This window comes from Neolamprologus brichardi, chromosome 12 (genome assembly GCF_056152115.1).
Source record: "Neolamprologus brichardi isolate AB-2024 chromosome 12, ASM5615211v1, whole genome shotgun sequence".
Taxonomy (NCBI): Eukaryota; Metazoa; Chordata; class Actinopteri; order Cichliformes; family Cichlidae; genus Neolamprologus; species Neolamprologus brichardi.
In genome coordinates this window covers 17,077,598-17,091,292 of record NC_142115.1, presented here as the reverse complement: position 1 = coordinate 17,091,292, position 13,695 = coordinate 17,077,598, and the positions used below count along the sequence as shown (strand labels likewise).

At 42.5% G+C, this 13,695-nt stretch overlaps 1 protein-coding gene across 1 annotated transcript; it reads left to right on the top strand.

Moving 5' to 3' along the window:
- The first annotated feature begins 299 nt into the window (after positions 1-299).
- nr2f1a (nuclear receptor subfamily 2, group F, member 1a) lies at positions 300-8,923 on the top strand. The gene is made up of 3 exons (XM_006784095.3): positions 300-1,687; positions 3,168-3,695; positions 7,690-8,923. Exons 1-3 carry the CDS (start codon positions 1,258-1,260, stop codon positions 7,962-7,964), a joined length of 1,233 nt encoding a protein of 410 aa, XP_006784158.1. The 5' UTR covers positions 300-1,257; the 3' UTR covers positions 7,965-8,923.
- The last annotated feature ends 4,772 nt before the right edge of the window (positions 8,924-13,695 follow it).

Genomic DNA, 13,695 nt, shown 5'->3' with positions numbered 1-13,695 from the left:
CGACTATTAATTACTAAACCGATCTCCCGCACGGTTGTCTTGATGTCAACATATCGACTCTTAAAATAACCCCCAAAACGACTCAAAATGCGATCGGAAACAAGGGGGATTCTATAAACTACAGTTATTTGTCTTTTTCTGCATTTTCAGAAAACAAAAATAACATTGGAACATTTGAACAGGAGACCCGGTGACTTATTTGGATGGACACTTTTTGCAGTGAATGAACGGAGGGGGACTCTAACCAATAGAGAGAAAGAGAGGGCTTGGCTATAACCTTAGCCTCCCATTTTCTCTCTCCCTCTCCTCCCCCCCTTCTCCTCCTCTCCTCCTCCTCTATGCAGGGCTCTGGCCAGTCAGTCGCCTTTGATTATCAGTCTCCAGCAGCCCCTCTCTTGGCTCCTTGACATGAGCACCATATAAGGCGCAGCGATCTCCATAGAAACGTGTCAGTTTCAATAGTAGTGTCAAAGTTCACTATATACAGACATTCGCGCAGATCCCCCGTTTCGGAAACATTGCTCTGCTGGTCCTCCCGTTTAAGCGCATTCATTTTTTGGGTCTCTCCTTCTTCTTGCATATTCTATCAGTTGTTGGTGTTTTTCCTCTTCTTTTTTTATCTTTTCTCTTCGTATCTCCATTCCTCCTGCTGGAGAAAGGTGAAACTATACATGGGCACTTCATTCGGCGAAACGGTTTTCTTTCGCTGCCTGGCGAGATGATGAGGTTTATTTAAGAATATAGATGTAAAAATCCAGCTCTTCAGTTTTTCCTCCCCTCCTATACGACGAAGACGGGAGTGTAAAGGAGCACGGGGAAGAAAAGAAAAAGGAATTTATCTCCGCAGCACTTTGGATCGCGTGTCTTTCCAGCAAAAGCTTCTTTTTTTTCTCCACTCGTTCCTGCGTCCATGTGAATCGCTCCTGCCTTCCCTTTGTGGCTATTTTATATCAAACTGCAATTTGTTACGTCTGGACTCGGGTTTTCCTACAAGATTAGGGATTCCTGAATGGCTGACTGCAATTTACCTTGGAACTGGCCTCCCGATACTTGCATATCCTGATCGGGTGCCTATTCAATCGCACTCCTGAATTTTGAATGTATTGATCGCGTTGTACTCTCCTTCTCACCCCATATGAGATTGCGTGCTCCGATTTGACTTTGCACTGCCCCGTCTTTTGAGATCTCATTTTTCTCTTCTACGCTTCATAAACATCGGCGATCATTTCGCTTTATAGCACTTTCCGGGGCCGAGATATGGCAATGGTAGTTAGCGTTTGGCGAGATCCGCAGGAAGACGTGGCCGGACCTCCGAGCGGCCCCAACCCAGCAGCGCAGCCGGCAAGGGAGCAGCAGCAGGCGGCATCGGCGGCGCCGCACACTCCGCAGACCCCCAGCCAGCCGGGACCCCCGTCCACGCCGGGAACGGCCGGGGACAAGGGGAGTCAAAATTCTGGACAGAGTCAGCAGCATATTGAATGTGTGGTTTGCGGAGACAAATCGAGCGGCAAACACTATGGCCAATTCACCTGCGAGGGATGCAAAAGTTTCTTCAAGAGGAGTGTACGGAGGAACTTAACATACTCATGTCGTGCCAATAGGAACTGTCCCATTGACCAGCACCACCGAAATCAGTGCCAATACTGTCGGCTGAAGAAGTGTTTAAAAGTGGGGATGCGGCGGGAAGGTGAATATATATATAATTTTTTTTTAAGCCAACTCATGATTACGCATCATCCTAGTAGCAGAATAACAGAGCTGCCATGTTGCATTAAGGTCACAGGCTATATGGCTGGGCATACTGCAGTCTCCATCCATGTTTGAGAGGGATGTTTGCATGAATGGTTAGTCTGAGAGAGGGGTTAAAAAAAAGGCCAGTGCAGCCACAGCAGCTATGCTTGTGAATGCAGGTCGCCTGAACAAAGCGACTCGTCCAGCTGACCCTCTTTATTTTGTGTTTTTCTTTACAGGCTAAACTGAGCTCTTTGCGAGCAAAGGCGTAAAGTCGAGCAAGCCCATCTTATGTATAGCTTTTAGACCAGAGGACCGATTTCTATGTGTGTATGTGTGTGTGCCTGTTATGTTTGTCTCTGTATGTGTGCGTGTGTGTGTACAGTGAGTGTGTACAGTATGTGTATGTGTGTGTATGTGTACAGTGTGCAAGGCTAATAGTCCTTACCATCAAGTATCTGCAGCTTACTAATTTATAATTGTACAGTAGGATTTGTAGCCCGAGTTTCCGTGAATGTGAGGCGAACACACTACAAACCCACGTCTCTCTGGCTCCTTATGCTGACTAGACAGCTCAAACACACTAAATAATGTCGCTGAAGTTGTTCGTGGCTCCTTGTTTAGCTTGGTGCATTACAGGCCTTATAACTTTGCTCTCTATGTCAGGTGTTTGATTCCAATTTATGTAGACATCCCTCCGTTTAAGCCTATTATTTGCAGTACACACTACGAGCCCATGCATAATGTACACCGACTTGCATTAATTTTTTATTTTTTTTAATATTAAACAATTGCGGGATTCCTTTTAATCCTAGCTGAGCGCTTGATGTGGGCAAAACGTGCAAATGTGCCTGCATTTAGCAGTAATTATCAATCGTATTTCGAACACGTTTGGCCGCTTTTAAAAATTATTTTCCAAAACACGACCCCACGTAAATACAGTGCAAAAGTGCCATGCAATTACGCCTCAAAACATCAAAGGGAGCAAAATTGTCAAATCGACTTTTAGATAAGAAATATACGTGTGTGTGTGTGTGTGTGTGTGTGTGTGTGTGTGTGTGTGTGTGTGTGTGTGTGTGTGTATGTGTGTGCGTGTGTGTGTGTGTGTGCTGTGTGTAAAAGGGAATATATTTTTCATTTGCATTCAACCTCATATACTTTACATCCCTAAATACAAATGCAGTGTGAGGAACGAGGGACATAGCATATCTGTTCTGATAGAATAATTTTCTGTGAAATATTACAGTCTTACGATCAGGGCACAGTAGTCAATATGTTTTGAAAAGCGTGCTGAATTTTTTATTTCAGTGCATGTTCTTTTTCTTTCACTGAGAAGAAGCACACAAGCTGCAGCTTGCATCATGGTTGTACTACTCATGAACAATCTTTATCAGTTCTGGATGCACATTTCCTCTTTTTTTCTTTCTTTTTGTCAGCGGTTCAGCGAGGACGAATGCCTCCAACCCAGCCCAACCCAGGCCAGTACGCACTGACGAACGGGGACCCTCTGAATGGCCATTGCTATCTGTCCGGATACATCTCGTTATTGCTGCGGGCCGAGCCTTACCCGACGTCCCGGTACGGGAGCCAGTGCATGCAGCCCAACAATATCATGGGTATCGAGAACATCTGCGAGCTGGCGGCTCGATTGCTCTTCAGCGCCGTGGAGTGGGCGAGAAACATCCCTTTCTTTCCCGACCTGCAGATCACCGACCAGGTGTCCCTTCTCAGGCTGACGTGGAGCGAGTTGTTTGTGCTTAACGCAGCCCAGTGTTCCATGCCTCTGCATGTTGCCCCTCTGCTTGCCGCGGCGGGCCTCCACGCCTCCCCGATGTCCGCGGACCGCGTCGTGGCTTTCATGGATCACATCCGGATCTTCCAGGAGCAAGTGGAGAAGCTTAAGACCCTGCACGTAGACTCGGCAGAGTATAGCTGCCTCAAAGCCATCGTGCTTTTTACATCAGGTGAGTGTCCCACATGTCACACAAAAACATGCCTAAAATCAAATGAGGCCTAGTTCCAGTAATGTCAGTGGGTGCATGCTCCTTAAAGCGAAGTGCTGTGACATCAATAATATGGCTGTCAGGTTTAGGCTGGTCACAAATCTGAGATTACGAGATGTTTGTGTTGCCGATGAAAGCTATTTTGTCAACAGCTTGCTACATATCCACTTACATGCAATTCCATGTCAGCTGTAGCCGCAGTATAAGACGTGTAAACAAATCCAGATTGAGTAAGCGCATCAAGTTTTTCAAGTGCATCACTCACTCCCAGTGCTTTTTTAAAAAGGAGATAATTAACATTCTCATGTGTAAATATTTTATAATTGTTGAGTTTAAAGTTTTCTGAACATGTCTGAGCCGAGGCTGAAATTGTTCGCCTCCATAAATTTTGGAACAGGTGTCAAATAATTGAGCGTAAAGATTAAATAGTCTATCACCGGGTGATATATGACAGCTGATGCACTTATGAGTGTCGGTGCGTGCTTTTATCCTTGCTTTTCGTGTGCAAACACATGTCTTGGAGTTGGAGGGGGGGGGGGGGGGGTGCAGGAAATAATCCTTAGCAGATTGAGAACAAAAAAGCTGATGAAAGTTGACTAGTAGGCTGTGTCAGTGGATCGCTTCTGTAGGACCTAGAGTAGCCCTGCTGCTTAGACTGTTTGTTGATTGCTTAGAGCCGATCAATTAATTTTCTTAGTTATTAATGGTTTGTTTCATTGCACAGCTTTGAAAAAGTAATCAGCTTTTCTTTTTTTTTCTCTTTAAAAAAAAGAAAGAAAAAAACTTGCGTAGGTCATTGTTTAATTGACGGCCGACTGGGGCGAGGTTATAAAGGTCCTTATTTATGCTCGATGCACAATTTGGATGCTATTTTGGAGTTAGCTGTGTAGGCTTGCTGGCGGTAGGCCTGTTATGTCAGGGGAGTCTGTTGATTATGGGAAGGAAAAAGGAAAGTCTAAACTCGCTTGCAGGCCTCAAAGTACTTTGTGAACTTACCTCAAAGTTTTGACCTCATTTTCTCACGCTTGGCCCGTCCCAAAATTCTGCATTTAAGTTACATATTATCTATAATTGCGCATGCTCATAATAAAATATTCAGTTTTGCTGTGCTTTTCAGATTTGGCTTTATATTAAAATAATTGGCACATTCATTATCCCTAGAAAGCGGCATAACATTTTAATGTGAAAGGGGTTACACTTGTCTTTCAGTGTGTTTCAGTGATAATTGGCCTATTTATTATTAAATTATCTTCGCTGAGAGAGCTAAAACTTCACACGTATATTACCTTTACTGTTTCCATATTAAATTATATTATGGCTGTATTCTGTTCTTTTATATTTAATTACATTACTTTATTATTTTATTATCATATATTACTTTCTATTATTTTTTTATTATGTTATCACAAAATTTTCGCACATGATATTAAAATATCTCACAGTGTGTATTATGAGGATTTAAATTATCCCAAAAAGTTCAGTGCTCACTGAAGTTAAACAAAAGGAGCACAGAGTTTGTATTCCAAGCTACGAAACCGCCGTCAACTTTTACTTTTCCTCTTTGGTGAAAACATTACCACATAGGTTTTCCTACACTTGGAGAACTTAGTAATTGTTTATATTTTTAGTTTCAGAAGTCATAATAACTACTTCAGTTTGGGGCTTTGACAGTTTGGTTAATTTGATACGCCAATTTTTGGTGGACCACTGGGAAGTAAATATATGTTTAAGACAAACAATACGTATTTGGTCTCTGTTACCGTTTTAGGTAATACCACAGCCTTTTAGATTCGCTTTGCTCAATATTAGCCCACACATCCTGTAATGTAGCTTTGTGCAGTGACATAGCTGACTATATCCTTTTAGTGCACAGCGTTTCAGTAATTCACCCCAGATTACCCAGAGAAACTCCATACACACATTAACATCCTCCATGTTTTCTAACAGATCATTTAGTTAGTTTGATAGGCTACAACTGGTGTCGGCTATAGAAAGTCATGTGGCACTTTGCCAAGATCAGCGTGGATTGTTTGCCTTTAATAACGCCCGACTTGTCAGTATTTGATGCATAAATAATAGTGGTCAGGCTAAACTATTCCGTAAGAGTTCAGGATCATTGTGTTGCATTAACTCCTTATCCACATGTGCACACTGTGGTGTGTGTGTGTGCCTTTGCTAACTCAGTGAAATAGTCGTTTGTGTATCTGGAAGCTATCTTTTCCTGTGTCCCAGTCTATTGAGGTTATGGGGTGCAGTGCTGCAGACAGGGCCTTATGGGGAGCTATGGGGTGTCTTTGACCGGCTTTCTCTCCACGCATACGTTCATATAAAACATATTTTCCGCAATGCTTTGAACACCTTATATGGCTGCATTGCAAAATTCATGCCAAGCACTGGATTTTACTAGATATTTCCTAATGTAATTAACTTCAGCCGCATTGATTGCTGTAGATTTTAAAAGGGACACTCAGCGTTAATCCAAGGGGATTTGCATACATGGTGCTTTGACCGGCCGGACAAGGGTCACAGTAAATCACCCCGAGATCTCAGCGTTGGCCTCGGGTTCATAAGGTTATTGTGTCTGGCCATAGTGAATTATAACACTGAGAAATTAAGCATAGGCTTAAAAGTGTCTTCCAGCGCTAAATATATAGTGCTTAAAACTAAAGCTCTCATTCTTTAGTAGTTTCCACAAAAGCACGGCTTTCTACGAGATCTTTTAAGGACAACCTAGCCTTCATGTGGGATATATATGAGAGCGGTTACGCTGTTTGCGTTTACAGACGTTTATAAGCAGCGCAATACGCATGCCCGGATTGTGAAAAAATCAGATTTTTTAACAAGCGATTAAAACGTATAAGACACTAATAAGACTGATTCAAGCCTTATTTGCCTTTGTCTGTACTGAAGCGTGGCTGCATATCCCACCAGTTACCACCTAACACGTCTCGCCTACGTTGTGCACAGACTCATTTTCTGACATTTTATGTCGCTTCTGTGTGACTATTGACTTCACCTCCTCTAATAAATTTGATTGCTTTTAGGGCCCTGTCCTATAGGCTCCATCGAAAAACAGGCCAAGAGTGGTCTATGGAGAGAAGAGCGGCGAAATCACTTAGCAGCTTACTACAGAGTAATTAGGTCACATTACATCTAGTGTAATTTCAGATTCATCAGTGCCGTTTATGTTTCCTTATACTTGAATCCCCAGAGCCCAGACATTAAGAGCAGGGGCCTTTAGCCCTGTAGCCAACCCTTCGTCTTTTGCCATGATGCCCGCCACTTCTTACTTTATATGTCTGCAATAGGTTTAATGACATTTAGAAATATATTCCGGGTGACTGGTTCAAAGAAAGGTAGCGACATCGTCCTCCGAATTGTGCATCCCCTACTGCAGCAGCAAGTCCCCTGTTTGTTTTCTGGGCTATAACAGTCCCACTCGCTCAGTGTGATGTAGCATGTTTGGGCAGCATGTTTGTTCATTCCACATTGTCAATAACACATAATGGCGGGTGTTGAATGATAACCAGAGCGCTTTTGCGGGACACGAATTAGGTATGGCAAGGTGTGCACTTGCCAAAGCCCACTTGGGGCAAAAAGTAACCATGTGCCTTTGTGTTCAGTACTCTGTGGAGAAAATGTCAGCGAATATATCGGCAATATAAATTGATTTGTGCGCCTTTAAAAATAATTTGTAAAAGAAAATGTAGGCCTACGTGGGTTTGAGAACACTTTTTCTTTCGCCTGTGTGTTTCTCTCCAAGCTTGGCGGCCTGACATAGTTTGGAATATAATTTTAATCATACATTTTCAGTTATTGTTTGACTTTGTTCCTCGATATCAGATTCAGGCACTTTTTTTCCACAACATTTTGTAGCCCGGGGCTAAAGAAATAAGGACTCTAACCACAGTGTATTGTGTGCGTGTGTGTGTGTGCGTGTGTGTGTCTTTCTCAGACGCTTGCGGCCTGTCGGACGCTGCTCACATCGAGAGTCTACAGGAGAAATCCCAGTGCGCCCTGGAGGAGTATGTGAGGAGCCAGTACCCGAACCAGCCCAGCCGCTTTGGGAAGCTGCTGCTGCGGCTGCCCTCTCTGCGCACCGTCTCCTCTTCGGTAATCGAGCAGCTGTTCTTCGTGCGTTTGGTAGGTAAAACTCCTATTGAAACCCTCATCAGGGATATGCTATTATCCGGGAGCAGCTTCAACTGGCCTTACATGTCCATCCAATGATCCTTATATGAAAGTGGAAAAAAAGAAAGGAAAAAAGGACCAAAATTCAGCACCCTTCACCCCATCCTCCTTCAAGAAGACTATATATAGGACCTTTTCTGAGAAACTTGGAAGACATTACTTTTTTTCTGTCTTCTGGGACTGTGATGGAATACATTATGTACAGAAAAATATTGGAACTGGACTTTACACCTGTGTAAATCCACTCTCATCTTCAAGAACAAAACTCTTCATTTTGTAAAATACTAGTCTTTATTTTACTTTTTTGTAAAAAATACAAATAAAATGAAAAACATCATATGCGCAGTAAGAAAAAAGAATCAAGACTTAGCGGGAAAATAATGTTTCCAAGCAATTATAAGAATTGTCCTGTGTCTATGTACCTCTCTGTTTTGTATTATTTCTGGTTCTAAACCAGGGTTTCTGTGATTCTATACTAATAATTTTTTGATATAACCTTTTTGCTTCTTATAATGAGTGCGATATATGTTGTCGAAGCTATGTTCTCCAAGAATTAAAATTGAAGTGAGAATTTAAAAACAGAAAAATAAAGAAATTTAGACAAATAAGAAACAGTCTAATCGCTATGACAATATCACCACTGATGGTTGAACTTTTTCCCAATTGATACGATGGACCTGCAACAGCAGCAAACTGACCTCCAGGACATTTTTACTGACATTTTTACTCCAGGACGTCTGGGGCGCCTTTACCCGGACCATAAGTGCGTGTGGAGTCGATCATCAGTCACAGAGGAGAGACATGAAAATCAAAAGCACTTTTAATATATCATTTCAAATACATTTTGTTTGTTTCGTCTTGAAAATTTTCATTGTTTCTTGAATTTTATTGGTTGTTGCCTTCAATTTGCTTACTCCATGATGCAGCTTTTTGCAGAAGGGTCGGTTGATGAAGTTGTGTGATGGTGACTGTACTATTAAAAAAGAAATAGGCAACGATGTCTCCTTCTCAAGCGTTTTCCTACAAGCAAATGTCAAGATGCTGTGGCTTATTTTATACCATCTGGGGGAATATGTTATCTCTGTGCGCTGTTAGATTCTATAAGAGAAAAAAACCCCGCAAGATATCCCTTCATTTACTGAGTCAGAAACACAAAATACTTTTCGCCTCTATTTTGCCTGACAGTGAAAAGGAGATGATGCACGAATTTAGTGTGGTAATTACACAAAAGGACGCATGCCTTACATTTTTAACAGACCCACTGACATAACTGGCAGTGCGGATGCAACGGAAGGGAGACTATACGTGAGGAACTACAGCCGTGAGCTCTCTGCTAGCCTGTGAGCGCATTAATGTTTAATATTTTTCCCAGACAGCAAGGGAAGCCTGCGCACCACACAGAGCCACCTCTGTCCTTCCTCCCGTGGCTTAATCAAGGTGATTCTCCACAAACCAAACAATATTCCCCATCTACCCCGTTCTTAAAAACCCTGCCTTGATAGTGCTTGCCTCAATATTGATGTGGGCGTCATTTGGCAAAAGGGTTAGGCCCCGCTGCAAAGCTGCTGTGATATGCGTGATCAATCTGGAAAATGTATTTTACAGCATGTAAGCCAGTCGATAGGAACACCGAGTGTGATGCATTGTGTGGGAATAGAGAGGAGAAAGGAGGGAGGGAGGAAGAGAAAGAAAGAGAGAGAGGGGGTAGAGAGACTATTGGAGCCAGTGCTGAGACAAATGAGAGAAGAAACGCGCCAGGAAGAAGTCAAGTGTATATCTGTGTGCGCGCGCGCACGCGTGCGTCCGTGAGCGAAACTAGAAAGACGCAAAGAGATGTAGCCTTGGTTTGCCTTATGCACTCAGGGTGTAATGAGTCCATCGATAAGTCTTCAATGTGTTAGATGGGCTACCTACAGTTGGTGTCCTTGCATTGGCCTGTTTCTCACAAGCGTTCTCTCTCGCTTTTTTGTCTCCATATCCTCCCCAAATGACAAAGGAAGCCCGGTTATTTACCTGGCTCTACCCACACTGGCAATACTGCATTACACTAACACCCAGAGTGATAAAACGTGATAAGTTGGACGGCGTTATGAGGGAGAAAATGGGGTTTTGGTGTGACAATTATTAAATTTGCCTGTTATCCCCACCAGCCCACCATCACCACCACCCTTCATCATCAGACGTGTTGCTCGTCTGCCATATTGCCCACATCTTCATCTGCTGACTGGCAGTGATGAGGGGCAGTAGAACAGGAGCTGAACTGCATGTAGCACGTTAAAATGCCTGGATTTGATATTGCCATATGTTATCTACCTTATAGGAGTCGGGGGGAGGGGTGCTCGTGTCAGTGGTTTATTTGGTTTTTCTTGCTTGCTTCGCTCAAAGGCTTCAGTATTAGAGTATTCATTAGTTGTTGCCAATGTAGGAATTCTAGGAAGGTTTTCATTTAGGTTTTTATCCGTTGTTCTCCAGCAGAAAATATATTTTGTTTGTATTATGGCTCATGCCTGTTTCTCGAACTCGACCTGTCACTGGGCCATGCGCTGTGTTGTTACCTGAAACACTGTACAGAGATAAATGCTCTTCAGTTTGGATGCTGGTTCCGTGTTGTGGATGTGATACTTCTAGAGTATTAGTTTAGGTGAAAATTGCAGAAAAATCAGCTCACGGGGCTTTTCATTTTAGGGTGGAGACAGAATTAGATTTTTAAGGCAATTAAATAAATGAAAAATAAAAACAGCGACACGTAACCAGCAAAAACAGCAACCTTAGAAACACACCTTGACGCGCTAGTAATATTTAGCCCATTTTGATTTTTGGTGTGTGTGTGTGTGTGTGTGTGTGTGTGTGTGTGTGTGTGTGTGTGTGTGTGTGTGTGTGTGTGTGTGTGTGTGTGTGTGATTTTATTTGTTTGCTTCTTTGTTTGTGCATTTTCCGAATAATCCAGAGGATTTCCTGGATGTCGGGCTGTGCGTGAGATTTATTTTTACATTTTATTTTCTTTCTTTTTTTTTTAAAGAAAACGAATGTGGCTCCTCCGTGGTCATCAAAGCAGGTCAGAATGCTTTTGTTTTATGTAGCTCTGGTCTAAACGGTTTGCTGGGTTAATAAACGCAGCTTTCAGCTGGTTGTCTCCACATAATGTATTCAAAATCCCTCTAGAGTGACTATCTTTTATCCTCTTGCTGAGAGCATTCTGTTATACAATTGTTACACTGCAGGCTATATAAAGCAACAGTTCAAAAACAGATAAAATGGTGGCATGTGTTCCCAATTAACGTTTCTGTATAAGCAGTGCGAAGCAAAACACACGAGGACTCTTGGAAAAATGATATTTTGTATTTACGCAGTGGACCCATTTTTGACAGAGGCTTAATTTAGTATATTACGTAACACTTCAATTACTAAGATAATACGCGTCAAACAAAAGTAATGTTTCCTTTATTTTACAATCAGCCGTTTATCACCAAATGTCGTATGTCCTGATGTGATGACAGCATTAGTATTAATTAAATGAAAGTTTAAAAAAAAATGAAAAGCATAAAGCAGCAATAAGAGAAAACTAAACGCACTGTCAGATTAGACCCTAGCTGCGTTGGGTAAAGGAGATAGATGTGTTGTACACTTTAAGCTCCATTTGTGTCTCTGTAATTTCGGAAACTCCGGTTACCAAAGTGTTACTACAAAATGAGTTAAATAACCATTTACCTTTGTCTGGTTTCATTCATCAAACCACAAGTGGAGGACTCCTAACACGGGGGGCTATTTGTTTGCTTTACACAAGCAGCTGGGTGCGATTTCACGTTTGAGATATCTGTCTGAAAGCGAAACATTTATTATCCTAAGTTGTCAGCGAGCCTATTTCTCCAAAACCCTCAATGCAAACCAGTGGTTTTATGCAGCAGTGGAAATGTCCTATTGGCGTCACACGTCACTACATTTCACTTATAGTAGCCCGGCTTCTCCCGGTCACATTTGACAAATACTGTTGTTTGAGACAGTAACAATTTCTAAAACAGCGGCTGCTCGTACTGGTGGGAGATTTGGGGTTGGGGTGGGGGGAGAGAAGACTCTGAAGTGTGACACGGCTTATTTCTCACACTGTCTCGTGCATAAAAAATGACGACAACACGGGACAACAAGTGCTTCACCGGGTCTACCAGGCACATTGAGACAAACTTGCAAAATGGCTGAGAGCACGCAGTGAGGACGAATGTCCGAAATGAAAATGATTCCCGTGACATGTTTGCTGTATCTCTGCAAACAGTCCGAGATTCTAGCTGTGTTCAGAGTGCACGGTCAGTGGAGAGGGGCATATCGTGTGATTACAGTGTGTTGTTCTGAGATCTGTCCGCAGACCACATAGGCAACCTTTAAGCCATGGATCAAATCCAGCCCTTCGGGGTATAGAGTATGCCTAGTTGTGAATGTGACAGAAGGGGGCGCCTCCCTGCATGCACGCACGCGCGTGTGCGCTCCAGTGTTTGTCAAGACTGTGTCATCTGCGCTTGTAGGCAAATGTTCGGATTTTCACGTATAACTGTGAGGTGTTTGTGTATGTATGCGTGCGGGTTCGCTCCTTGCCCGCTTGTGCGTAAAAGCGTGCATCTACCAACGTAACTTACGCGTGTGTGCGTGCGCCGCTGACCGAGGGAGAGAGGTGATTGTGAAAAAGCCCCGATCGCTGTGTAAGCGGATCCCTTTGTGTTGATTTAGGAAGACGTTTGCTGTATATAACGTTCAAGGCTGATAATATCATTGCCTGGCCAGATAAATAAAGCATTGGCCAAAACCATCGGGTCAGCTATCGATCCGCTTTTTCTCCCTGAGAGAGTGGGGGGTGGTGGGTTGAGGAAAAAGAAGGAGAGAAAGGGAGAGAGAAAGGGAGAGAGACCTCACTCATTAGCATTCCACAGCCATGGACTAAACGCTGACAACTAACAGAGATATCCAGCTCTACACCACTGCATACATTTCCCCCCTTTGTCTTCTTCCCCTGGCCCTTCATTTCCAGCGGACAGATCTCTCGTCACAGCCAACACATTTTTATTTATGCCCTCTCCACTCCTTTTGCACGAATGGACCCCTTGCACAAGAGAGAAAACCTTCTAGTAAAGCAGAGAATAAAAGAGGGGGGTGATGTTGTAAAAGCTGTGCAGAAGTGACAGCGCTAAGCACACTGGCTTTACTTGAGAGAGATACAATTGTGTGTGACTTGACAAAATAGAAGTGGGAGACGTTTTAAATTGCAACTTTAACTGCCACGATTTAGATATTTTAGGATTTTATTTTTTATTTTTTAAATCTAGACACTACGTGCTTTACTGTGATATTATTAATTTTTATTTCCATTCCGTTTTTAGCTGGATGTTTCTCCATAATGATTTAGATGTATGGGTTTAATGTGGGACCACTTTTTTCAGCTTTAAAACGCCTGTAAAGCAGTTTTCTGTGAAGGTTGTTATTTACGACTGCTCCATGATGTGTGGATAAAATTAACATGAAGGAAGAGAAACAAATGAAAAATAGGCGAAGGTTGTGCTGGTTTTTAATTATAGTATAGAAATAATTTACAAATAGCTTGGGTTTAAGTTTGACAGAAATTACGTGTATTTATTAACGAGTAAATTCAAACCGAATATTTCACATTCAAAAGGTAATATGGAGACTGTCATTGAAACAATTTGGACAAGTGGGCTTTTTTTCTTCTTTTTTTCTCTTTTTTTCACTCCCCAAATGGCTATATCTTAATATGGGCTCAAGTCTTGCC

Bases quoted from the DNA above. Each gene is read 5' to 3' on its own strand.
- nr2f1a (XM_006784095.3), top strand. From the start codon at position 1,258: ATGGCAATGGTAGTTAGCGTTTGGCGAGATCCGCAGGAAGACGTGGCC. The intron at 1,688-3,167 runs GTGAATATATAT...TCTTTTTGTCAG, and splicing joins AGTGGGGATGCGGCGGGAAG to CGGTTCAGCGAGGACGAATG. The intron at 3,696-7,689 runs GTGAGTGTCCCA...TGTCTTTCTCAG, and splicing joins CATCGTGCTTTTTACATCAG to ACGCTTGCGGCCTGTCGGAC.